Here is a 27,265-nt window from a genome sequence, read left to right on the forward strand (position 1 = left end):
CGGAGGATCGTCACTTTCAGTCATGAAACTGCAGGTACATACAGTAGACTAAATTAAGAGGTTATATAATAATTATTTTTACTTTATAGAAAAATTAAAATCTCTACTTACCTAAAACTTACTACTTTAACTACTTTTATATAAGAGCGTAATACTACTATACTTAGTATATAAAATATTATTTTATATAGTATATATACTAATATTCTTAGCTAAATACTTTATTATTAACTTAGAACTTTATAAAAATAAACTTACTAAACTATATAGTATAGATTATATAGTAAAAGAGTTAAAATCTTAGCTAAATACTAAGCGCTAAATATATACGTTTATTTATATAATTAAGAAGTAGCTAAAAAAGTAGAAGTTAAAGAAAAAAATAAAACTAAAGATAAAAAAGTATCTTAAATAGTTTATATAGTACTTCTTTTATAAGTTAAAACTTTATAATAAAAAGATACTAAAAAAACTTAAAAATAAGAGCTATAATATCTTAAAGTAGATATTAATTTATATATAGTTTTAGCTTAGATTAAAAAAAAAAGCTATAAGTATAAGTTTATAAGTAGTAGTAGATAAGCTTATATAAAGAATATATAAAAAAGAATTAAAAAAGAATTAAAAAAGAAATTTTTTAATAAGTTTAGTAAAGGCTATCTCTATACTTATTTAAGATTAAAAAGAAACTATATTATAAGAAACTATATATTTTATATCTATTATACACTAAATCTAAAAAAAATAGACTAGTATAGAAGAGATATATAGAGAAGAAGAGAAAAGTATATTATACTAGAACTAAACTTTATATAGTCTATAAATAGCTATAATAAACTTAAAGAGTTTAGTATTAAAATATATACTAGAATAGATATATACTCTTAATATATTATATAGATATAGATATATATAAGAGTATTATCTAGCATCTTAATTAGTATTATATAATAGTACTTAAATACTATTAAAGTAGCTAGCCTATTTTTTTAGTATATATAGTCTAATTATAGTAGTAAAATAGTATATTTTTTATACGCGTAATACTTCTTTATAAAAAGTATTATTTTAGATATTAAGTTTAAGAACTACTATATATATAGAACTAGTACTATAAACTAAAGAATTAAGTCTTAGTAAGTAATATAGTTATTAGTAAGCTTAATAAGCTATACTAGTAGCTAGAAAACTATATTAAGAAGTTTAGAACTTTATATAATAAGACTATTTAGGCTAAGTTAGATAAAGAGATAAAAAACTAAAATATAAATACTATTCTTTCTTTAGCTATATAGATTTAGTATATAATATAGCTTTAGAAGTTAGAGTTTAATCTATAAAACGCTATTATAAGTAGTGTAGAAGATAGAGATATAGTCTTCTAAAAAGTATATCTAGCGCTCTATATAAGAGCCTAGATATATATTACTTTTAACTTTTTACTTTAGTTAAAGCTAATTTAGACACTAGTAAAGTTCTTTAACTAGATACTACTAAAGTATCTAAAGTAGTAAAATAGTATATAAAAAAGTATATTAAAAATAGACTTTAAGTAAGTAGTAAAAGATATAGAGTTTATTATTAGAGAGCTCTTAATCTAGACTCTTTAGTCTAAGTTAGAATAACCTACCTATGTACGCTTACTTAACGTAGCTCTTAAGTCTACTAAGGCTACGTAGTGCCTTAGGCGCCTACTACCTTAGGTAGCTACCTAGCTAGTACTTTTATAATATACCTACACTTATACGTCTACCTATATCTATACACCTACCTATACCTATATACCTACCTACACCTACACACCTATCTATATCTATACGTCTACCTATACGCGCTACCTTACGTACTACGTAATACTTAATTACTCTACACTACACGTATTATATTATATTACACGTATATACTAATATACTAAATATAGCTTTGTATTTAGCTACTCTTATAGAAATACTATTACTAGTAATATTATAATACTATTACTCTTACTATTACGTATAATTACTCTGCTACTTATATATAAATACCTATACTAATATAATACTTAACTAATATATTACGCGCGCCTTAGCGCTTAGATACTTAAGTATAATACTAGACTATTCTAATTTCTTATAGCCTTTATTTACTTCTTATAACCTACTTCTATCTTTTTACTTACTTTACTCTAGCTCTTACTCTTTAGGTTAAGAATACCTATAATACACTTTACTAAATTATTTAACTTTTAGAGCTCTATATTTATAAAGAGATTATATATTTCTATATACTATTAGTACTTGCCTCTACACTTTATATATATATATACTTTACGCTCTAATATTTTTAATAAACTTTTTAAATAACCTTATAAGCTCTATATTTAATAGTAAGCTTATTCTTCTAGTGTTTACTACTTTTACACTTCTTCTTCTTATAATAGTTACTACGTTTAGATTTATAAAATCTACTACCTATAAGAGCTTAAACCTTTCTACACTTAATTAGCGCTTATATATATATAGTAGTATACACTCTACTTACCTAGCTTCTTAAGATACCTTATAGAAATTACCTATATTATTTTATTCTACTTTAGACTTTAGATAGAATATATTTAGATTTAGATAGAATATATTTAAGAATATATTTTCTTATACTAAATAAAGTTCTTTTAAAGTACGCTTTTTACTACTACACTTTTGTAACTATACTTTTAATTAGCTTTTTCTTAGCTCTTTAGCTACTATAGTTTAATATATAACTTAAATTAATCTAAATCTCTACTATGTTCTAGCTACCTAACTTATAATTGCTACTCTTACACTTTCTATTCTGTTTATAGCTACTATAATCGCGCTTACTATCTCTTATTATTATTAGAGATAGTTTATATAAAAAGAAAAATAAAAGCTAGTAAAAAGTATATATAGCTAAGAAAATAGATAGAGAAGTATAAAAATTCTTTATATATAACTTAATCTCTCTAATCTTTTATACTTTCTCTATCTTAACTCTTCTTTCTCTTCTTAGCTCTTATATAATAGCTTTTATAAAGTTCTATCTAAATACTAGCTAAAAATATAACTCTACTTAGATTACTAAGTTCTATAAGTTTTATAGCTAATAAAATATAAATAAAAAGAGACTCTTTTCTACCTCTTCTACTACTTCTTATACACTATAGATAAAGTCTTATATATAGTAGAATAAGTATACTAGCTTAGTTACTAACTCTTTATTACTAGATAAAGAAAGCTCTACTTTAAAAGCTATATTAAGAGCTCTATATATACTTTTATAAATAAATCTACTCTTAAAAGTATAACTTTCTCTAATAAACTAGAATATAATAAAAGTTTAAGCTTATATAGAGTTTATACTAGTAAGAAATAACTCTATTTTAAACTACGTATATAAAAAAAATAAAAGCATAATTCTAATAAAGAAATAGAAGTAGAAAGATCTTACTACTAGTAAGAAGAGCTACGTAAAGATAGATCTTATATTAGTTATTATTTAATACTCTATATAACTAAGTAGTAGAATTCTAATAAAGTTCTTAGGCTATAAAATTATTTATAAGTTTTATATAGTATACTTAAAAATATACTTTCTTATATTTCTTTAGTTAGGTCTAACTTTCTAATTAAGAATATTACTCTAGATAATATAGATTTCTTTATTAATAACTAGCTTCTTAGTAAGATAAATAAAGTATAGAATAGCTTATATAAAGACTTTCTAAAGTTTCTAGCTTTAAATATTATAAAGAATAGACTAATATACTTAGAAGAAAGTGTATAGCGCTTCTATATAATACTTAAGCTATTTAAGAAAAGTATTTTTAAAAAAGCTATTTAGAGTAGTATATATAATATCTTTATCTACTTTAAAATATATAAGAAAGAGTTAAAAAAAAAATACTTTAACTTTACCTATACGTAAAGCTTAGAAGAAAAAATTTATTATTAAGAAAGAAAAAGCTATTAAAAAAGAACCTAAAATACCTATAAGTAGAAAAAAAAGTAAGTAAAAAAAACTTATTATATAAAAGTAATCTATCTCTTAGCTTTCTAAATTTTAAAAGTAGTATTTATTCTCTACTAATAAAGTTAAGCTATCTTTTATTAAAGATAGCGTTATATAGAATAATACTAGTAACTTAAAAAACTTATATTTCTATAATTATTAGGCTAATACTATTTCTAGATCTAAGTTATTTAAGTCTTCTAACTCTCTAATACTTATATAAAAGCTAACTTCTATTAGAGTTTCTACTAAAAGTAAGAGTAAGAGTAAGAAGCGCGTATAGTTTTATATATATATAAGATAATAATATAGTTAGAGGTAAAGTAGAATTTTATTAGCTCTTAGATATTTTTAGTCTCTCTTACCTTAAGAGTTCTATATACTTATTATATATATAGATATTATATATAATATAATATTTAAAAAATACGTAATAGCTAAATAGTATTATATAGTACTAGAAATCTAAATTTTCTTTATATACTATTTTTTTATAGTTTTTCTTAAACTTTTTAAAGTATTATATAAGTAAGAAAAAGAAAAGAAAATTATATAGTAAGAGTAGTAAAAGACTACTATAATTATAGTCTCTAGGCTAAGTATATAAATAACTTACTTTTCTTTTTCTCTATTACTTCTATACTTTACTTTCTTTTTACTTTTCTACTCTTATATAGTCTTTATTAACTTTAGCTTAACTTTCTTAATACTTATCTTTATATAACTATTATAGCTAATCTTTCTACTAGTCTTAGCTTTATTTAGACTAGCTACTAGGTTACTTATAAGAACTCTTTTTTTTATAATACTAATATTAGCTTTTACTCTATATATAGTGTTAACTATAAAACCTTTTATATAAACTATTATACTTTTACTTAAAACTACTTTATTTACTTAGTTAATTCTACTAGCGCTATTACTTACTTTTAAGACTACTAAATAAGTACTATTTTTAACTCTACTTTATATAAAAAGATTCTAATCTTTAATATTACTATTACTACTACTTTTTCTAACGCCTTTATCTATACTATATATATATCTTCTTTTACTCTTATCTATATACTAACTCTATATAGAGTATAAACTATACTTATTTAGCTAACTTCTTTACTTATATAGCTAGTACTTCTTTATATAACTTTACTATTACTTTTTTTATAACTTATACTAGTTATATTACTATAAACTATATTTTATTTTAGCGCGCTTTATATATTAAAGCTATTCTAGTCTATTTTAAAAGTATACTTAATATAATAGCTTATAATAACTATAGTAATATATATAATAGCTTTAAAAAGTTCTCTTACTTTACTAGCTATATAAGTATTACTAGCTAGTTTAAAAGTGTCTACTCTAACTATATTTAGAATAACTATACCTTTACTTACTTTTATAGTACTAGTAAGAATTCTTTTATTAGCTTTTTATATAGTAAGTAGAAAAATTAGTTTAGTAGCTTTAAGTATAGTTTTAATAGATTTTCTTTTAGCTATAAGTCTAACTCTAAGCTTCTTAAGCCTACTAGTTATATAAGTATATACTTTAACTATAGTATAAGCTAAATAATAGTTTTCTAAGTATTATATAATTACTACTACTTAGCTTATAGCTTTTAAGTACTATAGTATAAGTATAGAAACTTTACTTATATATAAAAAAGTAGATATAAGGTAGCGCTTATAAAGCTTTTATATAAAGAAGTATTATATTTAATCTCTTTTTTAAGAGGTTATTAATAGTAATATAAATATATTTTATTAAATTCTAAGCTTTTATATAATATATAGTATAATATTAAGTTAAAAAGTTTACTTTACTTATAGTTTTAAAGTTCTAAAATAATTGTTGCACGATAACTTAATTTAGTCCACTGTAGGTACAGGTCCGAGCGGTGAAGGGGATCGCGCAAGCGAGGCACGATCTCGTTTGCTGCGATGCCAGCGGCCAGGAGCAAACACAAACAGCACGAATCATGAATAATGGAGACCTAAAAGTATGATTATGCAGCAATATTGAAAGTTTTATTTGAGGACGCCCTGAGATGGGGGTTTAAAATACATCCGGCACTTGTAGCCATTCCGGTCAAATCACAGGCGCCTTTGCCTAGTTCTCTTTGATTCCTTCATCGTAATGAGGGTAACTCCCTATCCGATGTCAGACCACCTATAGAAGATCCGACACTCTAAACAAAGCCTGTCTACCTGAGTTCTTCCTGAGCAGGACCCTGTGCAATACCAGCTATCCGCGCAGACTGGGACAGAGTGCACACACAGATAATGACAGTCAAGAGGCAGAGCGCACCACCGTAGGCCAGTCCGAATCCGGTGAGACGACGAGAGAAAATGTCACGCCAAGCGACGACCTTGCCAGGCCTGTAAGCCGAGTCCACCAACAATCCGGCATTCTCCAACCCGTCTCTGAATCTTTCCATATCGGCCTGTGTAAGACTGATCATGATTTCATACGGCTCCCCCTCTTGTCCTTCTTTGTCTTCTTCTCTGGGCAAGACCACGATGCCACCTTCGCTGACCCACGCTGCTCGGCGAATAGCAGTTGCGTTTGGCTTGCTCGTTCCTGGGATGCACCACTCCCTGTCAGCTCCCATCCTTTGCCAACTAGTGATGTATAGGTCTGGGCCCTTAGGGAACTTCAAAAGGGATTGCTGCGCTTCTGCAGGGTTGGTCAGGACGCTGTTGATCTGGGTGACTGCCCATGTCGCGTTGATGGCCTGCAGAGCGTCTGTGATTTTGGCTGCGATGTCCTCAAGAGAGGCCGTAGCGCCATCAAGATCCAAGGTGGGTGTAGCAGACAGTACCAGATTGCCGAGATAATCTGGGGATGAGAAGGGCGGTGGAAGGAACTTTCTGAGGTCTACAACGACGGCAAGGGTCGACTGCGTGTTACCCGAAGCGGTGATCGATTTTGAGCGAGCACGTATGACATTTGCCCAGACGATGGCTGACAGTACGGTGAAGTTAGATACACGCTTCCCAATCTTTATGGATAGCTCGTTGCGGAGGTCTGCGATAGCTTGCGATGAGAAGCGAAACATTTCGGCGACGACTTTGTTAGATCCTTCATCCGGCCCTTTACGAAGCTCAAAGCGCTTAGCGAATGGCTTCTCAGGTGCGTTGGTAGACTGGCCTGCCGCATCGGCTTCCTGAACGAGTGTTGCGAGCGCTTGGCGCGCCGATGACGGATCTGGTATTACGTTCCATTCTTTGACGATGTCCTTCAATGGTTGGAGCTGATCCTTATAGCTTGGTACACGATAGTATCTGGCAGGCGGACGAACTGGCGGTAGTTTCTTCTTCTCAGGATTCAAGTTTCGTACTGCATCAGACCAAATCTTTTGGATCCTTCCGTTGCCCGTGCCATCGACAACGGCATGATACCACCAGGCGCTCAGTATCAAACCTCCGGGAATGAAGGTAGCCTGAGCTGCAAAGGTTGGCAACGGTCCTTTCGAAAAGCTTGTCATCCTTTCGGCATACGCATCTTCGCCCAGTCCAGCGTGGTGTTTCAGCTCATTTGGGCAAAAGATAGTAGCGGGCAGCTCGTCTGGAAGAAAGGCGTCTTTTGCAAGTGAATCATAGTTATGTTGTGCATCATCGTAACTGACTGTGAATATACGGCGTGCTTCGGCTTCGAGATCGATAGGGTCGGGGTATTGCACGCGGAGAAGGTCGGTAGAGGGGTCCAAGTCCACAGTGCCAGCAAGATATGGAAACTGTCTCAGAACTTCTTTGAAGCCATTGTGCAGCGCCTCTTTTGCTTCATGGGCGCGACTGATGTCCGGAAAAGGAAAGATGATGTAGTAGCGGCCATACACGCGTATGTGTGGCTGCTGGTCAAGGTGAGATAACTCTAGCTCTTTCGGAATGCCGGCGGGCATTGCGGGGGTAGTGGTCTTGAGAAGTTGACGAAAGTAGGCTTTTTTCGTGGCGGGCTGGACTCGGAGGCGAAGGCTTTTAGGGTCCGTTGCAGTGGAAGGTCGGTGGTCGAGGCGCAGGTAGCTGTGTGAGAATCTCCAAGGGCACTCCATGAAAATCTGCCGGCGAGTATAAATGCTTCGCGGTGCTGTGAAGTCGCACTCTGCAGAGGTGAAACAGGTGAATGCATTGCCTTGTGCGTTGTATTGGCTCTTCGATGTGACAGCGCAGGTGAAGGCATTTTGGTGCGTTGGTAATTGCAGACGGATGCTCTGACTGATATGCAATACATAACAAACAAAAAGCATAGAACCCAAATCTCCGAGCTTTGACATCGTTCCGACCATGCACTGGCGATCCTTTTGCACGGTGTGCCTGCCGACACTAGAGCTATTGGGCACGGTGCGCGAACCGTTGTCCGAGTCGCGTGGCATGATATCCAGCGGTTGGCACAGATTAGCTTCATGCCGCATGTCGCTCGAGCCCGATCATAGCGGACTGATCAACCTGCCCGCCCAACACACCAGCCTTCTGGAGTATGCCAACGGTCTTGTTCACGATCTCCTTGTCCACGCCTTTCACATCTTTGGCGAAGCGAACAGTCTTCAACCACTCTCGCGCGTCCTCTTCTGAGTAATCGAGCTTGGTGCTGATGTACTGGACGGCCTCTTCTTGGTTTACTTCAAAGTGTTTGACTCCCTTATTGATCTTGTCCATGACGTCTTCGAGTTCCCCAGTAAGCACTGGCTTGCTGGCGTTGGGTGCCGAACTCCAGTTCTTCGGGTTCAATAGATGGTTTGCGGCGACGATCTTCCACGAGGACCAGGGTGTGTAGATCTCGCCGATGCGCTTGATCTCGCCGTTGTCGTAGTAGCGCTTCGACGTGAAGTGCTCCCACATAAAGAAGTCGGCCGTGCTGTCGTTGACTCCATCGCGGAGGTTTGCAAACGTGTTCAGCACCTCGACGGGGAATGGTGGGCTGTTGGACGAAGTGTCGAGCCACCCTTGCTGGTCGGCAAGCACGAAGCTCATCACGTAGCTGCCACTTCCTATCCTGGACACGCCAACTTTTTTGCCCTTGAGGTCTTGTATTCCGTTGAGCTCATCCCTCTTGGCGCCTGTGGATATGGCCCAGCACAGCGGAGTCTCGACGTATGTCCCCACCACGCTGAAGCCAGCGTCTTGCTTAGCCGCCTGTGCTTTTCCCAGTGCCGCTATCCAGCCTTCGGTAAGGCCAACTCCGATATCGATTTCGTCGGCTTGCAGGGCCGTGACCATGTGCCCTGTGCCGCTTGGGAACGGGAGGAGCTTCGCGTCCAGGCCGTAGTGCTTCTTCGCGAACTCGAGCGGTGTGGAGAAGTGTTCTAATTCCGTCAGTGGGCGATGCAACAGTATTGATGACGCGCTTACCTGGCACGAAGCCGATGCGTAGTGGTGCCATGGCTGCGATCCTGGTTGAGAAGCTTCGGACTGGTCGCGGGGCTGGTGAAACGCGTGCAAAGCGCAGTGTGCGTAGCATTGCTGGGTAGGAATTGGAGAACAGGGAGACTACATGAATGAGGGGTGTGTCGGTCAAAGAGTGTTAATAGAGTTTCGGTACAAAGGACCGAATCATCAGTTGACCGCCGGTGGAATGCGCAAGCTCACGTCACATGAAGCTGCCTGAGGAGGTCGATGATGCGCGTCAGCCTCGCCTAGACTTTCCGATCGGAAGGCCATTCCGACCAGCTCCGATCTTCGCTTTCCACCTCGATGCCTCGGCGTCATTCCCTGTCACCAACTTCTTCCCATGGTCTCCTTGCTGTTTTCGAGATACCCTTGGACTAGAATTTCTGTTGCTTCGGCGCCTACTTTGATATCATTTCGTCACTTCCGTTCTTTCGCCCCCCTAAATTTTGCTACGATGTCTTCTGATAGCGATAGAACATCAATAAGAGCTAGGACGATAGCCATAGTAGGCGCTGGACCATCGGGTGTTGCGGCAGCAAAATATCTCCGAGCGGAGAAGGCATTTGATAAGATCGTCTTGTTCGAACAACGAAGCCGACCAGGAGGAATTTGGATATATACAGGCGAACAGCGAGATGAGAATCTCTTCGACATACCTCAAACTAATCCCAATAAAGACGTTCAAAAACCAGAGTGGCAATCCAAAGATGCAGTAAGGAATGAAAACATCGATACAAATGGCATCAACGGAACTTCAAAGATGCCCTCCTTCCTGTCGCCAATGTACGCCAACCTCGAAACGAATATACCTAGAGGACTGATGGGCTTCCAAGACCTGGATTGGCCTTCTGATAGTCAGCTATTTCCTACTCATGAGACCGTACTAAAGTATATCGACGATTACTCCGCGGATGTACAAGACCTCGTTCGATACTGCGTTCAAGTCATCAATGTCAGTCCGGTAGACCCCGATACCGCCAGCAGCCCATGGAAAGTGACTACGCGTAACCTACTTACGAACGAAGACGTATCCGAAATCTACGATGCAGTTATTGTAGCGAATGGCCACTTCATAGTTCCCTACATCCCACCCATGACTGGTATCAAGGAGTGGGCTGCACAGCATCCCGGTCGCATCAGCCATTCAAAGTACTACCGCAAACCCGAAGACTTTACGGGAAAGAAGACGATAGTCGTGGGAAACTCAGCGTCTGGCGCAGATGTCAGTGCCCAGATCGCCGAGTTTTGTCAAAAGCCGCTTCTCTGGTCGACAAGATCGCAGTCCATGTTCAGCGCAACCCACGGAACAGCAGGCGAAGACCAGAAGAGACGAGAAGTGCCACCCATCAAGCAGTTTCTTCCCAGCAATAGAGGCGTAATGTTCGAAGACGGAACAGAAGAACACGATATCGATGCCATCGTCTTTGCTACCGGATACTTCTACAGCCTACCCTTTCTCCAAGACATAGAGCCTAAACTCATAACCACTGGCGAGAGAGTCAATCATACATACCAGCACCTCTTCTATGCACCCCGACCGACACTAAGTTTCCTCGCTCTCAACCAACGCGTTATTCCTTTCCCGGTAGCGGAAGTACAATCCGCTGTTCTCGCACGCGTATACTCCGGTCGCCTTTCGCTCCCCTCACATCAAGGAATGCGCGACTGGGAGCAAAGCATCGAGGAGGAAATGGGTGCTGGACGAAACTTCCATCTCTTGCCCTTCCCCAAAGACGCAAACTACATCAACGCAATGAGCAAATGGGCATTGAGCGCAGAGAGCAAGGAGGGGTTGGAAGATAACGGCAAGGGGAAGACACCACCGATATGGGGCGAATGGGAGTACTGGTGTCGCGAGAACTTCCCCAAGATACGGCAGGCATTTGGAAAGATGGGGGAGAAGAGAAGGGATATCAGAGATGTGAAGGAGCTAGGGTTTGATTTTGAAGAGTATCAGAAAGAGCAAGCACGACAGAAAGATCTGGACAAGAAAGGTGAGGAGCTGATATAACAAACGATACAGTAGCAATCAGCGAATCCAAAGTCTCGTATCATATGAAGGACCTATACAGACTCTACACATCCATACTCCAAGAGTCACGTTTTCTCTTCCCCCCACTTCCAACGTAACCTCCCCGCTTACACAGAAGCCCTCCTCGGAAGCGACCTCGCAGAGTTTGACACCTTCCGCCAAACAATCCCGCTCCTAGCCAACCCCCCAACCTTTTGTTCCCAAGGCTTCACGCACATCCCCACTTCCTTCCCCTCAGCCCCCATCAAAACATCCTCAAAACCACCCCCATCCTCCCTCTCCCCCATAGCACACAAGATAACCCGAATCTTCTCACCCCCATCTACAAACCACTTGATGACCTCCCGCATAATCTCCTTAATAAACCGCGTTTGAAGCTGCTCAGTCTCCGGCGATTGGGTCGCTGACTCTGGAACGTCTGTATTGATAACGAGAGTATCCAAGTGGGGCAATGTGGCTACGGTAAGGAGAAAATGGTGGACTAGGACGACGACATGGCGCGTGTTGATGGCGGAGATGTTGGTGTCGGTTAGGTAGAAGTTGGCTTCTAGTTGTTTCAGGTGAGAGTGGGGGTTGGGGACCTAGAAGTAGATTTCTAGGGCTGCGTAAGCGTCTAGTAGATCTACGGGGTCTTTGCGGTTCATTGATACGCCCTGTAATTCGTGGGCTTCGTGGGCTCCGCGCTTCGTGATTATGTGACCGAATGGGTGTTCAGCTAGCAGATCCGAGAGATCGTCTTGATGCGTTGATGGATCTGGAACTTCGGAGTTCTCTTGTGTCTGCTTGGATGGGACAGACATGTTTGGTGAATTTGGGTTGGTACTGATTTTATGGAGGTGGAGGTTCGCGTCAGCCGGGAAGTTTAGCAGAAGAAAGAGTCAAGGTTAAGTAGGCTCACGGGCGCGGGTGAATGGGCATGTGTAGAGAAAACTCAGAAGATTGTCTTGTCTCAACAGTGTTATCGCATCCATTCTGCATCGATGAAAGAACATCTAAGGAACTACTCTGGTACATCTCGCCACCTCATACAAGAGAAAAACTAAACAGGTCTGCAGGCTATATTAAGCTAAAACCTTGCAAAGGCGGTAACCTAGCGCTAATGTAGGCTCTAGGCTGTTTAGTTTTTTCCTAGGTTGGCGTGTCGCAGTCATCGAACGTTGTCCTCAGAACATGTAACTCACAGTACCCACCACTGAACTTGCCTTATCCCTTGAGCGTTGGTTGAGGCTCTTTGCCCATACCAACCGAAGTGGGCGGCGCTAACAGGCAGATATTGCAATAACCCCGTCCACTGGTTCCCTGCATCTATCCTACTATCCCACGAGACATATGCTTGGCTAACCCCCCGCCTCCTGCTCACCTGTATCATGTCCATGAACTTGGCAACGACCTCGTGTCCCAACGAATATACCAGTTGCTCTGCCGTCTGAAGTATGTTCGCATTGGATGAAATAGCTCTCGAAGGATGCGCAGCTACTAACCAAAACTTCAGCGTTCGTGTATGAAGCAGAGTAGGCTGCCGGATGACCCCTCGTAGAAATCTCCTCAACAATCCCTGGTTGGTGATGTTCGATACACTCATTTCGATTTCTATCTCCAAGCACCTCGCTTCATCCCAAGACCGTGGTCTTTTGACTGTCAGATTGTGTTGAGGGAAACGGGTAGTGATATCTTGGGATAGGTCTGTAGCATCTCGCTGTGCCTCGTGCAGGAATTCGGCTTGGTATTGATCTGTGATGGTATCGTTGATGGTGAGAATATTCGTGAGGGCTTGAGGCGACTGTGGGGAGTAGTCGGAGCGCATGTAGTCTCGATAGATTTGTCTTCGCAGTTCAATTGGGAGGCACTCTAGGATGGAATCAAGATTCTGTGTTGGTGTGGTCATGGTTGTAGTGTTTTCTTCTTGAGTGTTGTCTTGAGGATGATGGCGAGGACTGCGGTGAGGGGAATCAGTAGCACAATATAGGAGACATACGCAAACAGAATGAGCTATGAGTGGTGTCTCGATCACTCTGGAAAGACAAACCAACGTTGTAGAATGACCTGGCGCGAGGCAACGAGTCGGGTCAAGCATTACCAAGGCAGTAGTTTGTACACAGGTAGACAGTCAGAGAAGGAAGCAGGTGGAAGTAGTGACATACAACGTGTACCTCAACACGAGAACCCCCAGATATGATATCAAACCCGAACGCCGCGGCTATGCATCAAAAAGCGCAAACTGATATCCTCTTAACTGTGACACTACCTCCGTCCCTTTCCTTGCCCACCACCACCACCACCTCCGCCTATACCCGGCATGCCGCCCATACCACCCATCATCTTCATCAAGGCGCCCATATCAGGCATACCTCCCCCTCCCATGCCACCGAGCGCGGATAGATCGGGCATGCCGCCGCCACCGCCTCCTCCACCCATCATCTTCATCATAGCACCGATATCTGGCATGCCGCCGCCTGCACCACCTGCGCCACCGCCCATACTTTGCATGCGCTTCTGCATAGCCGCGAGTTGTTGTTGCTTGTTGCCTCCGCCCATCGCACCCTGTGCTTTCTGCATGTTTGCCATTCCTCCCTTCATTTTCTTCGCCATACCAGCCATCATGCGGTGTTGGGTAAGCAGTTCCTCGACTTCGCGAACCGAGGTACCAGAGCCGCGGGCGATACGTGTCATACGCGTGGGTTGATCGACGAACATCTTTCCGTCCGACTCCAGCTCTTTCTCAGTCATACTGTCACAGATGTAGATCATGCGCTTCAACTTTGTGCCACCTTCTTCGTCGTCCATGCCGCCCATCATGCTGCTGAGTCCGGGGATCATGCCCGCCATCTTTGACAACGGACCCATCTTCATGATGTTGGAAAGCTGATCCCGCAGGTCCTTGATTGTGAAGATACCCTGGGTGATGTGCTTCATTGTGTCCTTTTGGTCGAGCTTGAGAGATTGTACGTGTTCGACGAGCCCTTGAACGTCTCCCATGCCGAGCAGCTTCGAGACGAAAGCCTGTGGCGCGAAACGCTCGAGGTCCAACATGTGTTCTCCGTTACCAAGGAAGACGATAGGCGTATGTGTTGCTGCGACGGCGGAAATGGCACCACCTCCTGCTGCCGCACCGTCTGTCTTGGTGATGACAATGGCTCCGAAATCTGCGGCCTCCTTGAAAGCGCGTGCTTGCGACTCAGCAGCCTGTCCGATTGTTCCGTCCAAGACCATGATGGTCTGGTCGGGCGTCACAGCGTTCTGAATCTGCACCATCTCGTCGAAGAGGTCCTTCTCTTGCCTGTGTCGTCCTGAGGTATCCACGATGATGATCTCGAAGCGCTCCTTCTTGAATTTCTCCACACCCTCGCCCGCTACCACTACAGGGTCGGTCTGTGTATGGCTACCGTAGTATGGGATCTTGGCTTTGGTCGCGTTCTGCTTCAATTGGTCGAAGGCACCGGCACGGAAAGTGTCGGCGCACACCAAACAAGCCTTGAAGCCTCTTGCCTGGTACCATCTCGCCAGCTTCGTACACGTCGTCGTTTTACCCGCACCCTGCAGACCGACGAACATGATGACGTTGGACTTGCCCTTCTTGGGCTTGAAGGGCTCGGCATGGGGGTCGACCATCTTGACGAGTTCATCGAAGACGGCCTTCTGGATGAGGCGCTTCTTGTTGACGCCCGGCGCGAGGTGCTTGAAGTCGACGGCCTTCTTTATCGATTGTCGCAGGTTCATGACGAGTTTGACGTTGACATCGGCTTCGACGAGGGCGTTGGAGATCTCCTTGACCATGGCTTCGAAGGCCTGCGCATGTTAGCCACCTATCATCAGTCGCCTGCTCGGGGCGCGCACCTTCTCGTCGAGGTTGGGCGACCTCGTGAGGTCGGTGACGGCGGCATTGATGCGCCGCCCGAGATCTTGAAGCACCATAGCGGCGGTTGGTAGGGAGAGATGATGGTAGGGGTAGGGTCGTGGGTGTTCGGTGGTGTGCCTCTTGTGGTGTTCTGTGGGGAATCCACTATGGCGGGGCGCGCTTGCCGTCGGCCATTTGGGCTACTAACGCCGATCGCCTGGAACTTTTTTCTGCGACGCGATTTACCTGCAACATTCACACAACCCGACTTTCACAGCCACAATGGTCAACACATCGCTGAAACGGAGACGGACCGAGGAGCAGTTGCGCGGCAAGGTGCCCAAGAAGGAGAAGAGAAAGGTCAAGAAGCAGAAGAACTACCACAGTTCGAGCGAGGAGGAAGGCGGCGCGCGCGATGCTCCATTGCGCGGAAGCAGCCAGGAGCCAGAGGAGCCATTCCAGCCGTCTGGTGTCAATGCGACGCTACCCGGAAAGCAAGAGCTCTCGAAGCAGCAGCTAAGGAAACAAGCCAAGTTCGAGGCCAAAAAGGCGGCACAGCAAGCAGCAGCGGCAGAGGAGTCTTCAGCCAGCGACGACGAAGAGGAAGTCGAAGCGGCGCCCGCGAAGAAACCTGAGCCCAAGTTCAAGGCCAGCATACCTGCACAGGCCCCGGCAAAGTCGGCACTCAAGAAGACTGCGCCCGTCGACCACGAAGCGCCATTACCCAGCGACGCCGAAGACGATGTGGACGAAATGGACGACTCTGAACCTGAGGCGGATGAGTTCTCCATTGCCGACTCCGAATCAGATGCCTCCGAGACCTCAACCACGGCCGCGCGCAAAGTACGGAAACGGAACGACCCAGAAGCCTTCGCCAACTCCATCTCCAAGATTCTTGGTTCGAAGCTGACGACATCGAAACGCTCCGAGCCTATTCTGTCCCGCAGCAAAGACGCCGCAACCGCCAACCGCGAGCTCGCCGACTCCAAGCTCAGTGAGAAGGCGCGACGACAGATTGTTGCTGAGAGGAAGGCGGCACAAGAAAAGGGCCGTGTGAAGGACGTTCTGGGCCTTAACGACCCCAACGTCAGCACAGCCGCCACATCAGCGAAGGAGAAGGAGCTCAGGCGGACGGCACAGAAAGGTGTCATCAAGCTTTTCAACGCCGTACGAGCGGCGCAGGTCAAAGGTGAACAAGCCGAGAGGGAGAGCAAGGCGGGCATGGTCGTCGGCATGGACAAGAGGGAGGAGAAGGTCAAGGAGATGAGCAAGCAGGGTTTCCTCGACATGATCACAGGAGGACAGAAGAAGGAGGGTAGCGTGGAGGCCTGAGGGCGATTCTATATGCACAACTCGGCGTTTGGGACAAAAGGGACGTAGTTTGGATATGTTCATGATACCATATACTATACATAAGTTCAGAGTCGTACTCAACGCCAGTTCATCTGCAAGCGGAGTGTTCGTATAATACATGTCGTCTCAAATGCTGTATGCGATATGGCCCACAATGCCTTCCAACAGGTGTCCTACAATATCTCTCAAGATGTCTCCCACAGGTAAATCCCTACGGATGTCACGACTCTTCTCCCAAGTCTTTTCATTTGCTGTCGAAATCGCTGGCCTGCAAATTCCTCGTCATGCTTGGCAGTCGTACAACCAGTCCATCGAGCTCCTTGCTCATCTTGACCTGACAGCCCAAGCGACTCGTCTCGGTAAGTCCAAACGCCAGATCCAACATGTCGTTCTCGTCATCATCCGGCTCCTCCATCTTGTCGTAGTAGGCTTCGTCTTCGACTATGACGTGACATGTTGAGCATGCGCAAGATCCACCGCATGCGCCCTCCATTTCTATGTCGTTGGCTTGTGCGATGTCGAGGAGGTTGTCGCCGTCGGCTACTTCGAATGTGCTGGCATGGCCATCTTTGTCTACGAATGTAACTTTGCGTCTGGAAAATGTTAGTTGTTGAAGTTGTCAGAGCTGTGACATGCTTTGACGTACTCTTCACCCGGTCGGGGTGGGTCCAGGTGACCGTGGCGGGATGCGGGCGATGAGGAGAATTGGCGGCGACTCTGAAGCCATGACGGGCTTGTTGCTTTGACAATAGTCGATTTTGATAGCGTAGATGCTGCGGTTGTCTGTGTCTGAATCGATCTCCGACATGTCGCTGCCGTCCAATTGCTGGCGAACCTCCTCGGACTCGACGATGCGCCTCTTGCGCCCGCTATCCACCCGTCCAGGGCGTTCACACAAGCTCTTCTAGCAGCCATGACGCCGAATTGATGCTCGCTAGCCGGCCGAGATTGGAGTCTAATAGGAGAAGGAGACACGGAAGCGAAGGGGTTGCAGTGTTTGCCGTGTCACAACGAGTGAATGCGCCGATAATTCCGAATGCTGTGAGACGTCAGAAATGTTGACGCACAGGCCATGCACGACCCCGGTCGATCTTCCCAGCGCATCCACCACCGCGGGTAAGAAAACGATAAACATCGCCAGCCTCACGTAATCTTTACCCAGAAAACGACAGATAGCATGGCGACCTCTCGCGATGCCCCGAACCCCCTACGACCCTACTACATCCCGCCCTCTATTGGTCCGCCGCCCGACGTCCCGCAGAACCAGACGTCCTCGTCATTACCGCCCGCTTTCAAGCCCAGCAACAGTAGCAAATCGAGTCTGGGCAGTCAGGCACGCGACATCCTTTCCGACCTAGACTATGACTCGTACTTTCCAGAGGCCTCGCCTACAGTAGCCGGGCATGCGAAGAAATTGCTCGATCATGCTCTGTGGAATTACACGAGCGTCCTGCTCGCCCAACCATTCGAGGTCGCGAAGACGATCTTGCAGATACACGAGGCGAAGGGACAATTGGCAGGCTTGACGGGAGAAGAGTTTGGCCATAAGAGCAGGCCCCAGAGCTTTGCGAGCGGAAAGTTTGAGGATGTATGTATTGCACTCCATGAGGGGCATCTGACATGTGAATGTGGGCTAATCGATGCAGTATCCGCCCTCTGATGAGGAGTCTGACGAGGACTCGCCAGGATACTTCACATCCACTGCCCCGCGCATGAACCCCACGTCGCCGTCGCCATATTCGCCTTCTGTCTCACGATCGGGCGTCTCAGAATCGAGGTCCCCACGACGACGCCAGCGACGCCTCGATAGCCGATCCCGGTCACGAACACCCACACGGCCCCCACCATCCGCAGTACGGAAACTAGACCTCAAGCGTCCAGACTCACTCCTCGAAGTGATAGCACAACTATGGCAGAAGGAGTCTGCATGGGGTGTGTGGAAGAGCACCAACTGCACCTTCATCTACAATTTCCTGCTCAAGACGACTGAGGGTTGGTTCAGGAGTCTGATATCAGCTCTCTTGAACATACCAGATCCAGGTCTTGTTGGCTCAGCAGGAAGCGGTATTGGAGGGCTGGATATCCTGGACAGCCCAAGCCCATTGACGTCCCTCGGTGTTGCTGTCGCTGCTACAGCCATCGCAGCCACTCTCCTCGCACCCCTCGATATGGTGCGCACACGCCTCATCATCACCCCCATCTCATCCTCTCCGCGATCTATATACCCATGCCTTTCTCTCCTCCCCTCCTTCTCCGTCACCCCTAGCCTCCTCCCAGCTACCATAATGCACGCCTGCGTGCCCACACTCATCTCCTCCTCAACACCCCTCTTCCTCCGCTCCACGCTGAGCATCGACCCTATCCTCACACCCACAACCTACTCCTTCAGCACATTCCTCTCCTCCACAGCCGAGCTCTTCATCCGCCTCCCCCTCGAGACCGTCCTCCGCCGTGGCCAGGTCGCCGCACTCCAGGACCACGAAACTCAGCGTCTGGCATCTGAGTACCAGGCCCCACCCAGCCGTGCTAAGAGCCCAGCATATGGTCTGGACAAACCAAGTTCCTCCGATCAGAGCTTCAAGACTATCGTGGAGCCGGGTCAGTACAGGGGTGTGCTCGGTACTATGTGGTTCATCGCTCGCGAGGAAGGCATCAGTGTTTCCACACCGAATGCTGCCAAGACAGCGAGTGCAAAGGCGATGGGCTTCTCCAGGCCGCCGCGTACGAGGAAGGGTCAGGGTGTGCATGGGCTGTGGCGTGGATGGAGAGTGGGTGTTTGGGGGTTGGTGGGGATTTGGGGTGCTGCTGCTCTTGGAGGTGGCGGCGGTGAGTTCTAGACTGTGATATTGCAAGTTAAGCACCAGGCACTCGAGCGATGATGTTATTTGGTAGATTATGTTGTTTTGTTATGATCTTCGTATGCGCATGATGGGCGATGCTATATACACCACTCTTAGCTGATGTTGAATGACTACTTTCCGTTCATCCAATTTGTTGTTTCATCCATTCTTAAATTCTTGCATCATATCATCTTTCTCAACACATGTCCCTACCATGCTATGGCTGTGTAGCCTACCCAGATGAAGTGGTGTGCTGATTATTATTTTCCAAAAAGTAACAGCGATTTTTGAAAGTGGAAAGTTCCAGCACGCGGCATGCCAACTCACAAAAGCGGGTCGACAGTACCACGTACATCTCTCAAACGCAATACAAAGCTGTTAAGAATCCTCTTATAGAGATATGCTATTATCGCGTAGCAGTAAAGCCCAGCACATGAAGATGTGCCGGATGCCCCGATGGTATTGCTTGTTTGACTGGTCTAGCCTAAGGGAGTCTAGCGGTTCCCTTACGTGGAAGTAGGTGCCGTAACACCTCACTTCTTATCAACCACCACCACGTGTTGATTGTGAGCGTCAGCTTCGGTTGGGTCTTCAACTTTGGTTCGCCACAAACATCGATGCTAGAGCAAATTTCGACCCGCAGGACCCCATCATTCATACATCCACGCCCAGGAACATCCACCAACATGTCAAACTCCACATCATTTCCAGTCAGCCCAGCCGATGTCGATGAACTCCCAACTATGGCCTCACAGCTTGACATGAGCAGCGACACAGTCAATACTGGACAGCGCGCCGCTATTACGGAGCTAAGTCTTTTGGAAAAGAATCCACAGATTCGGCCCATGAGTCCTCAACCAGCAAGTCGCTTGCTCTCACTGCCCTCAGAAATACGCCTATTGATATGCCATCACATGTATATCTCACCAGAGCATGGCGTTGACTTTCTTGGAGCATTCTACAGCTGTAGGCAGCTGCAGAAAGATATGCTGGACGAACTTAGCCCTGCCTTTGATCTCGACAACTACGTCAACGAGCACGCAGGACCCTGTCGCGACGAGCCAAGCATGTTTGTCCGTGTGGTTCCATCCACGCCTCGATTCCACATCTTACGGCACGTGACAGTATCTGTACGAGTACCGCGCACGGATGGAGGATCACCCTGTTGCTACAACTCAGTCGCTGGGCTCTTCCCTCTCTATCTGAACAAACTCAGTGTGAGACTATTTCCTCGAAACCATACAGGTGACTACGACGAAGAGCTTGTCTACGGTGACATGAAGTCATGGCCAAACCGCTTTTTCCTTGATTATGTGGTGCATGGCGAGGTGAATTGCAAAATGATAAAGTTCAGCCTACCTGGTCTGAAGAAAAAGAGCGATGGAAGTGGCAAGACAACGCGCCTCGAGAACATAATCATTCCAGGCACGACAATCTTGTACAGCATGCACATCACGGAGGATAAGGCGGGTAACCAGACCGAGAGAACATACTTGAGCGACGTGCGGTTCCGCCCAACGGCAGAAGGATCAGGGGGCGCAGTGGCCATGCGCTGAACGGCGTGGATTCCAGGAGTTCCATCAATGAGAATATCGGATACAACGAAAGCGAGGCGCTCGCGTTCGGCTCACTATCCGAGCATGCTGGTCGGAACCCAAGGAAAAGAAAGCCAGCCAAACGGAGTGTTTCCTAGTAAAATGACATGAACTGGGTTACATGTTACAGCTAGCTCTTGCTTGAACAGCCCCACTCCGCTCCCATCTCTTGCTAGATGAAACGCTTTGCAGTGGAATTTTCTGCCTTATCGCGTATCTAACGTATCGAATACTATGCACTGCAAATTTGTACCACAACACAAGGGAACGCTATCCGGACGTTACACTCAAATTTCCGGCTTGTCACGCCACAAGGAGATTCAACAGTTCTTACAGAATCTTACATACCTTGGCACCTGTCAGCGGATCTCTCGGTCACTCTTTGAACGATCTGATATCGCTTGCGCGCAACTCCCGATGTCCATATTCCACTCCACTAGCGGGTCCGACATGGTGGCAACGACGGCGGTCGCGCAAACTTTCCATACGGCATGCTAGGCATCGGCATCGGTGGAGCTGGTGTTGACAGACAGCGGCCCGCACGTTACGAAGTATAACCACCGGCACTCAACTCCTGGTCCGTGCACGCCATCACCGAATCACAGCCATGTAATTCCTCTTCCTAACACTTTTCTGGACGAAATGGGCGTCAAGTGTTTCTAAACGAAACGGCGCTACGCCTGTCAAGCATTCCGCACAGGAGACCAGTGTTTCGCCACATCGCGGACTGCAACGAAGTGTCAGTAAACGACCTTGGCAGGACCCGTAGAAATCACATCCGCATTGACTTTACTTTCCGAACAAGCAGCTTCCGTGCCTCCTTTGAATGAGTCGCATGTTTTCACAAGCGCTGCTATGCTTAGAACGGCCTAAGGATCACGGTCATGTCCACTTCCCAAGAGATCCAGAACACCCACAATCACGGAAGGAAGACTGTAGTTGTCGATGAAACCAGCATCCTATCTCCTGGAATTCCTACAACGGGAAATTGACGTCCGTTGGGAACCAGGTCATCGGTGTCTAGGCGCCTGGCTTGCATGAAGATGTTTGGTACAATGCGCGGAGGACTTTTGATATAAGAATCAGGACAACCGTCCAACATCTACTACTCACCAGCAAGCAATACATTCGTTTCAATCGCTTTCTACACTCGCTTTTCAGCACTTTACATTCGTTCCTTCACTTCTTTTTACCAATTACTACACAAGTTTCATTACTGCTAGCCAGAATGAAGTTCTCCGCCTCCGCCATCGTTCTCAGCGCCGTCGCCCAAGTGGCCACCGCCCACTACTTCTTCGACACCAACGTCATTGGTGGTGTTGCCCAGCCGCAATTCAAATACGTCCGCCCTTCCACTCGCAAGGTCGCGTACAACCCCATCAAGTTCTCTTCCAACCCAGCCGCCGACATCCGTGATGGCTCCACCGCCGACGGTCCCGACATCGTCTGCAACCAGGGTGCCGCTAAGACTGGCGGCAAGGTCCAGGTCCTGACTGTCAAGGCCGGCGACGACGTTACCGCCAAGCTCGGTGTTGGTGCCAAGTTCCAGCACCCGGGCCCTGCCCTGGTCTACATGTCCGCTGCTCCCGGCAGTGTCCAGTCTTACGACGGATCTGGCGACTGGTTCAAGATCTTCGACGAGGGTGACTGCGGCAGCGGTGACTTCACCAGCAACTCCTGGTGCACCTACAACAAGGACACTGTCACTGCCACCATCCCCAAGGACACCCCCGACGGCGAGTACCTCGTTCGCTTCGAGCACATTGGTGTTCACCGCTCCCACGTCAACCAACCCGAGCACTACGTCTCCTGCATGCAGGTCAAGGTTACCGGCGGTGGTAGCGGCAAGCCTGGCCCCATGGTCAAGTTCCCCGGTGCTTACAAGGCCACCGACCCCTACGCCAACTTCAGCATCTACAACGGCCGCAAGGCCTTCCCCATGCCCGGCCCTGCTGTCTGGAAGGGTGGTGCTGCCACTGGTGGCTCTTCCTCTGCTCCCGCTAAGGAGGAGGTTTCCCCTGCCCCTGCCGCCCCCGCTGCCCCTGCTAAGTCCACCATGGCCACTGTCGTCGCTCCCGCCCCTGCTGCCCCTACCAAGGAGGCTGCCCCCGCTGCTGGCTGCGCTTCCATGTACGGACAGTGCGGTGGCAAGGGCTTCACCGGTGCTAAGTGCTGCGCCAAGGGTAGCTGCAAGGCTGCCAACGACTGGTACTCCCAGTGTGTCTAAGAAGCTAGCTTGTGTGCTAGAACTTACTCGGAGATTTGTGTATACTTCCCATTCTTTGTGTCTATAAGCGAGGCGTTGCATTAGTGAGCCTCTGTTCTTTTATGGGCACGGGTTCTCTAGTAGAACACCCCTTTAACTTTCTGTTTGCCTGGTGGATGTGGTTCAATCCTGTATCATAGCAATATCACATCATTAGTCTTTATTCTGAATTGCCTTTGCCTGTGTGTGCTTCGTATAAGAGTGAATAAGAATACTGGAGACGGGTATACAGGAATGTGAAGGTTCTTTTCATCTTTATAGCCATTTGCCCAGGTAATGGGCCTTGATATTCAGCGAAATCTGAAACGATAGAAGCATGCACTAATGTCACCATTCAGAACTCGAATGGTTGACCATGATCCTCCAAAGGATCCCAGTAGGTTTGCATCAATTTCAGCTTTTCCTTCCAGTCTGCTTGGTCCTTGGGAAGATCATGCGCATTTTCGATGCGATCTAGTATCTCCTCGTACAGTTCAGCTGGTAGTTGTCGACTAAAAGCTAGGTTGAGATTCCGTCGATGCTCTCGCCGCAAATCGCGCCACACGAGTGGTAATAAGGCATCGATGAGAGGTCCCTGGAAATGGAGGGCATTCATACCTGATAATGACATATCAAATTAGTCTATGTGATTAAGTGTATGAGTTGATGTCTTACCGAATGTTTCACACGTGATGAAATAGTTTAGGTAGAGAAATGCGTGGGCACAGTCCAGCGGGTATTCTGGATGCGGCTCGGCTCTGGGCTCCTGGCTCAGTAGAATTTGGAGGAATGCCTCTATTTCATCGACCGGCACTCGCTCGAACAAGTTTAGTCGCGCTCTCCCCAAGACGTCCATGCGCAATATGAGAGCAAGCGGAAAGGCTCTGACATTGCCGCGCGGTACCTGAGCCATTCGCTTCAACTCGAGACAAACGCGTGATGTAAAACGCGCTATGGGGATATCGACGTTTGGGCTGAGTCTGTAACCTGCGAACCATACGTAGTCGTCGTCGTCAAAATCCGAGTCCAAATCGTCTGAATCATTGAATTCCGATGCAGAGTCCCAGTCGTTGCCAAAATAGGTATCGATGACATCCACAGCAGAGCCCAGGTGTTTATGACGACCAGGGATATCGAGCCTTTTCATGGCAGCGTTCCAGAACGACGCAGCTATCTTATCTTCGCCTTTGTTTGAGAGATGTTTGTATTGAACAAGGCTGATTCTTACACCGAAACTGGCGAACAGGAGTTGAGATTCCAAGTAAAGAGCCCAGCTTTTGAGTTGGAGTGGGGTCCAGTGAGACACCGGCGCATCTTCTTCTAGTGGGTTTTCTGATCATAGCGATAAGCACATATCCAATATCTGCGTAGGTGAAAGCTTCTCAACATACCCTTGCTTGTTAGAGGTGAATCGGCCTCCCAATACCGCTCTCTGGCAAGATCCCGGACTTTGCCGGAAGCTCCTCCTTGGGTCTTGAGATCTGTACAGAGTTGCTCCAGCTCAAGCACGAGGTCGTGTGTAATGTATCGCAATCTGACATGGTGAGCACACTTGCGCACCGTCTTCCACCGATCAAGCAATTGCGATTTGTCACTCGTGTCTCCGAGCTCTTTGCATACCCTCACAAGGTCTTTCAGTGTGCGCGTCTTTCGCGTCTTTGGTGTCTTGCTATGAGAATCGCGTCTTTTGCGTTTGCCGTTGCCTTTGCTAGACAATTCGGCGGTTTGAGCTGAAACAGACGTAGTAGTAGGAATACCACCCGCGCCGGCGAGACGTGCCTGATTAGCTTGTATGAGTGCCGATAGTGAAGCGAGAAAAGCCTCGAGTCTCCTGGTGCCCGATGGTACGTTCGTAGATGAGCTGGCTTGCATCGTGATCGCGAAGTGGTATATATAATTAATGAATGTTTCAGGTGTGCTGAGCTGCGCGTGCGGGTCTCCAACGTAAGCTCAAATATGGGAGAAGATAGAGATCAAGACTCGTAAAGACTAATCGCAAACATCGTGGATACGGCCGTCTTATGACTGGAGAGACATGTCGGATACGATTACTGTGCCGCAATGCTGAATGCATGCTAGGCTACAATAGGCAATCCCTTGTTGCCCAACCCCGGTCCCCGCGGATGTCGACATGCGCCAGGGCTAGGTGGCTATCAATTGAGCTGAATGCCACGGCAGAGTTCATCTGATGGTGTTTTGATTGCGAAGTGATAATGTGAAGAACCATCAGTTGGGGAGGCGCGCCGGAGGATAGCCTTGGTGGCACGTGCTGGGTGTGACGTCACAACTCCCGAGGTCCAGTTCATCGAGAACACGCGCCCGCTAACAGCTGGAGCATCCGCATCACTCCCGGTATGTCGAATGGATTTCCATTCTCAGCCAATCTCAAAGTTTTTGCATATTACGACCGACAGCAAATGGCCTCATACTCGAGGACTACCAAGATGCGGTAGTGTCGGCGATCGCGAGATCCCACAGCCCATGCATTACCGGTAGTGCAAATGCCAGCAAGTCAAGTCAATACAGCAGAAGCAGAACATAATTGCTGATCGCACGTATTGCCCCACTGTTGACCCAATCCGCCTTCTGCTAATGTAAATACGCCTTTTTCTTCGCTACCTAGGGACGAGGTCGTTTCTCGCCTGTTGTTCAATGCGAAACCAGTGAAAGTTCGGCGGAGTGCGTGGTGCCTGGGTTCTGCCCTAGCTAGCCATAAACACTACCACAGATTCCCTTAAAGAGAACATCGGTGCAACAGCGCAGATAATCTTTCTATTCCACCACATAATGTCAACCCATAGTGTGTCCTCAGTGGCTGTCACGGATCCCCCTTTTCACGCTCGCTATGTACCTCACACCAACACGGACGTAAAGGCCGCTTCATTGCTAGGCCTACCAGCCGAACTACGCCTCAAAATGTACGCCGAGATGTCGCCTCCGCTCAACGGCCATATCGCAGACTACCAATCTCTCGTCCTCTCTTGCAAAAAGCTCAAGGCTGAAGCCGAAATCGAGATTGTCCAAAACATGCAACACTTCCTCAGAGACGTAATAAGTACCTGGGACAAGACCTACGGCGCACCGCTCCGCATCAATATCCCTATCCAGGTCGATCAGATCACACGTGTCGAGATCGGAATCCCGACGTCAATTCTGGACAAGCCGGATGTGTTTACCAGGTTTCCAGCCGCTTTTGCGCTCTTGCCATACTTGTATATCGCTCGTCTCACGTTCATATTCTATGATGATAAAGACGGCTGGGCGGACATCACTCCGTCTGCTCATAGAGAACGCGTCCTCAATTCTTTTCGATTTGAAGATCATTTATCAGAGATGGTAACGAGAGACATGAAGCTCTGCCTCGACAACGATACCGAGTCACCCCACGCTCCCGGCAGCAATGTCGATGAAATCAGATTCATCTGGGAAGATCAGCTGAAGTCAGTCACGAGTACTTCTTACTCTGAGAGGATCAAGGGTCTTGGATATGTGGGAGCCTATGAGCTTTGGTACCTAAGGAAATCGACAAGTTCTCGTGGCATCTTTGGTTTTTTCTGGAAAAGGAAACAGCCTTAAACGTACTATCCAGTATCGCAAGAGGAACTTTGGTTCTGTTGGCAGTTCTCTGTGTTATCAGGAGTCTACGCACGGACTCGATGTGCATTCCAATCATCTGTAGTTTCCTGTCCAGAATGATTCAAGTAGAATAATCGATAAATCCAGCTGTTAAGCCTCCCGTGCTTCCAGACAACCGCCACATTAAAACCTCAGTAGTGAAATCGCGTGACCTGAACGTTGGTAGCGAAGGCCCATGAAACATACTATAGTGAGATGCATGCAACGAACAGAGGCATGCAGCCAACCTGGATGGTAGTTCAGAGCTTTCGGCTTGGATGGCATGTGATGAGCGGTCTTGCCGAGACCGTTGATTGATAAAGGCCGTGACCCTCTATAGCTGCTCGGGAAC

General features: G+C 45.9%; 9 protein-coding genes across 9 annotated transcripts; 4 read left to right on the forward strand and 5 right to left on the reverse strand.

Moving 5' to 3' along the window:
• Nucleotides 1–6,214: 6,214 nt before the first annotated feature.
• Nucleotides 6,215–7,912, reverse strand: J4E93_005357 (uncharacterized protein; the record flags this gene model as incomplete). The annotated part of the gene is made up of 1 exon (XM_049343278.1): nucleotides 6,215–7,912. One exon carries the CDS (start codon nucleotides 7,910–7,912, stop codon nucleotides 6,215–6,217), a length of 1,698 nt encoding a protein of 565 aa, XP_049199371.1.
• A 499-nt stretch (nucleotides 7,913–8,411) lies between these two features.
• On the reverse strand, nucleotides 8,412–9,390 carry J4E93_005358 (uncharacterized protein; the record flags this gene model as incomplete). The annotated part of the gene is made up of 2 exons (XM_049343279.1): nucleotides 8,412–9,313; nucleotides 9,360–9,390. 2 exons carry the CDS (start codon nucleotides 9,388–9,390, stop codon nucleotides 8,412–8,414), a joined length of 933 nt encoding a protein of 310 aa, XP_049199372.1.
• Nucleotides 9,391–13,671: 4,281 nt separating this feature from the next.
• J4E93_005359 (uncharacterized protein) lies at nucleotides 13,672–15,342 on the reverse strand (the record flags this gene model as incomplete). Its single annotated transcript, XM_049343280.1, has 2 exons — nucleotides 13,672–15,216; nucleotides 15,265–15,342. 2 exons carry the CDS (start codon nucleotides 15,340–15,342, stop codon nucleotides 13,672–13,674), a joined length of 1,623 nt encoding a protein of 540 aa, XP_049199373.1.
• Nucleotides 15,343–15,547: 205 nt separating this feature from the next.
• On the forward strand, nucleotides 15,548–16,597 carry J4E93_005360 (uncharacterized protein; the record flags this gene model as incomplete). The annotated part of the gene is made up of 1 exon (XM_049343281.1): nucleotides 15,548–16,597. One exon carries the CDS (start codon nucleotides 15,548–15,550, stop codon nucleotides 16,595–16,597), a length of 1,050 nt encoding a protein of 349 aa, XP_049199374.1.
• Nucleotides 16,598–16,862: 265 nt separating this feature from the next.
• On the reverse strand, nucleotides 16,863–17,533 carry YAH1 (mitochondrial matrix iron-sulfur protein; the record flags this gene model as incomplete). The annotated part of the gene is made up of 2 exons (XM_049343282.1): nucleotides 16,863–17,211; nucleotides 17,265–17,533. 2 exons carry the CDS (start codon nucleotides 17,531–17,533, stop codon nucleotides 16,863–16,865), a joined length of 618 nt encoding a protein of 205 aa, XP_049199375.1.
• A 262-nt stretch (nucleotides 17,534–17,795) lies between these two features.
• Nucleotides 17,796–19,455, forward strand: J4E93_005362 (uncharacterized protein; the record flags this gene model as incomplete). Its single annotated transcript, XM_049343283.1, has 2 exons — nucleotides 17,796–18,206; nucleotides 18,265–19,455. 2 exons carry the CDS (start codon nucleotides 17,796–17,798, stop codon nucleotides 19,453–19,455), a joined length of 1,602 nt encoding a protein of 533 aa, XP_049199376.1.
• Nucleotides 19,456–22,281: 2,826 nt separating this feature from the next.
• On the forward strand, nucleotides 22,282–23,280 carry J4E93_005363 (uncharacterized protein; the record flags this gene model as incomplete). Its single annotated transcript, XM_049343284.1, has 1 exon — nucleotides 22,282–23,280. One exon carries the CDS (start codon nucleotides 22,282–22,284, stop codon nucleotides 23,278–23,280), a length of 999 nt encoding a protein of 332 aa, XP_049199377.1.
• A 373-nt stretch (nucleotides 23,281–23,653) lies between these two features.
• On the reverse strand, nucleotides 23,654–25,170 carry J4E93_005364 (uncharacterized protein; the record flags this gene model as incomplete). The annotated part of the gene is made up of 3 exons (XM_049343285.1): nucleotides 23,654–23,916; nucleotides 23,974–24,630; nucleotides 24,690–25,170. The coding sequence occupies 3 exons, from the start codon at nucleotides 25,168–25,170 to the stop codon at nucleotides 23,654–23,656; spliced, it is 1,401 nt and encodes a 466-aa protein (XP_049199378.1).
• A 915-nt stretch (nucleotides 25,171–26,085) lies between these two features.
• Nucleotides 26,086–26,874, forward strand: J4E93_005365 (uncharacterized protein; the record flags this gene model as incomplete). The annotated part of the gene is made up of 1 exon (XM_049343286.1): nucleotides 26,086–26,874. One exon carries the CDS (start codon nucleotides 26,086–26,088, stop codon nucleotides 26,872–26,874), a length of 789 nt encoding a protein of 262 aa, XP_049199379.1.
• Between the last annotated feature and the right edge of the window lie 391 nt (nucleotides 26,875–27,265).

This window comes from Alternaria ventricosa (genome assembly GCF_023758065.1).
Source record: "Alternaria ventricosa strain BMP 2768 chromosome Unknown scaffold_8, whole genome shotgun sequence".
NCBI classification, from domain to species: Eukaryota; Fungi; Ascomycota; class Dothideomycetes; order Pleosporales; family Pleosporaceae; genus Alternaria; species Alternaria ventricosa.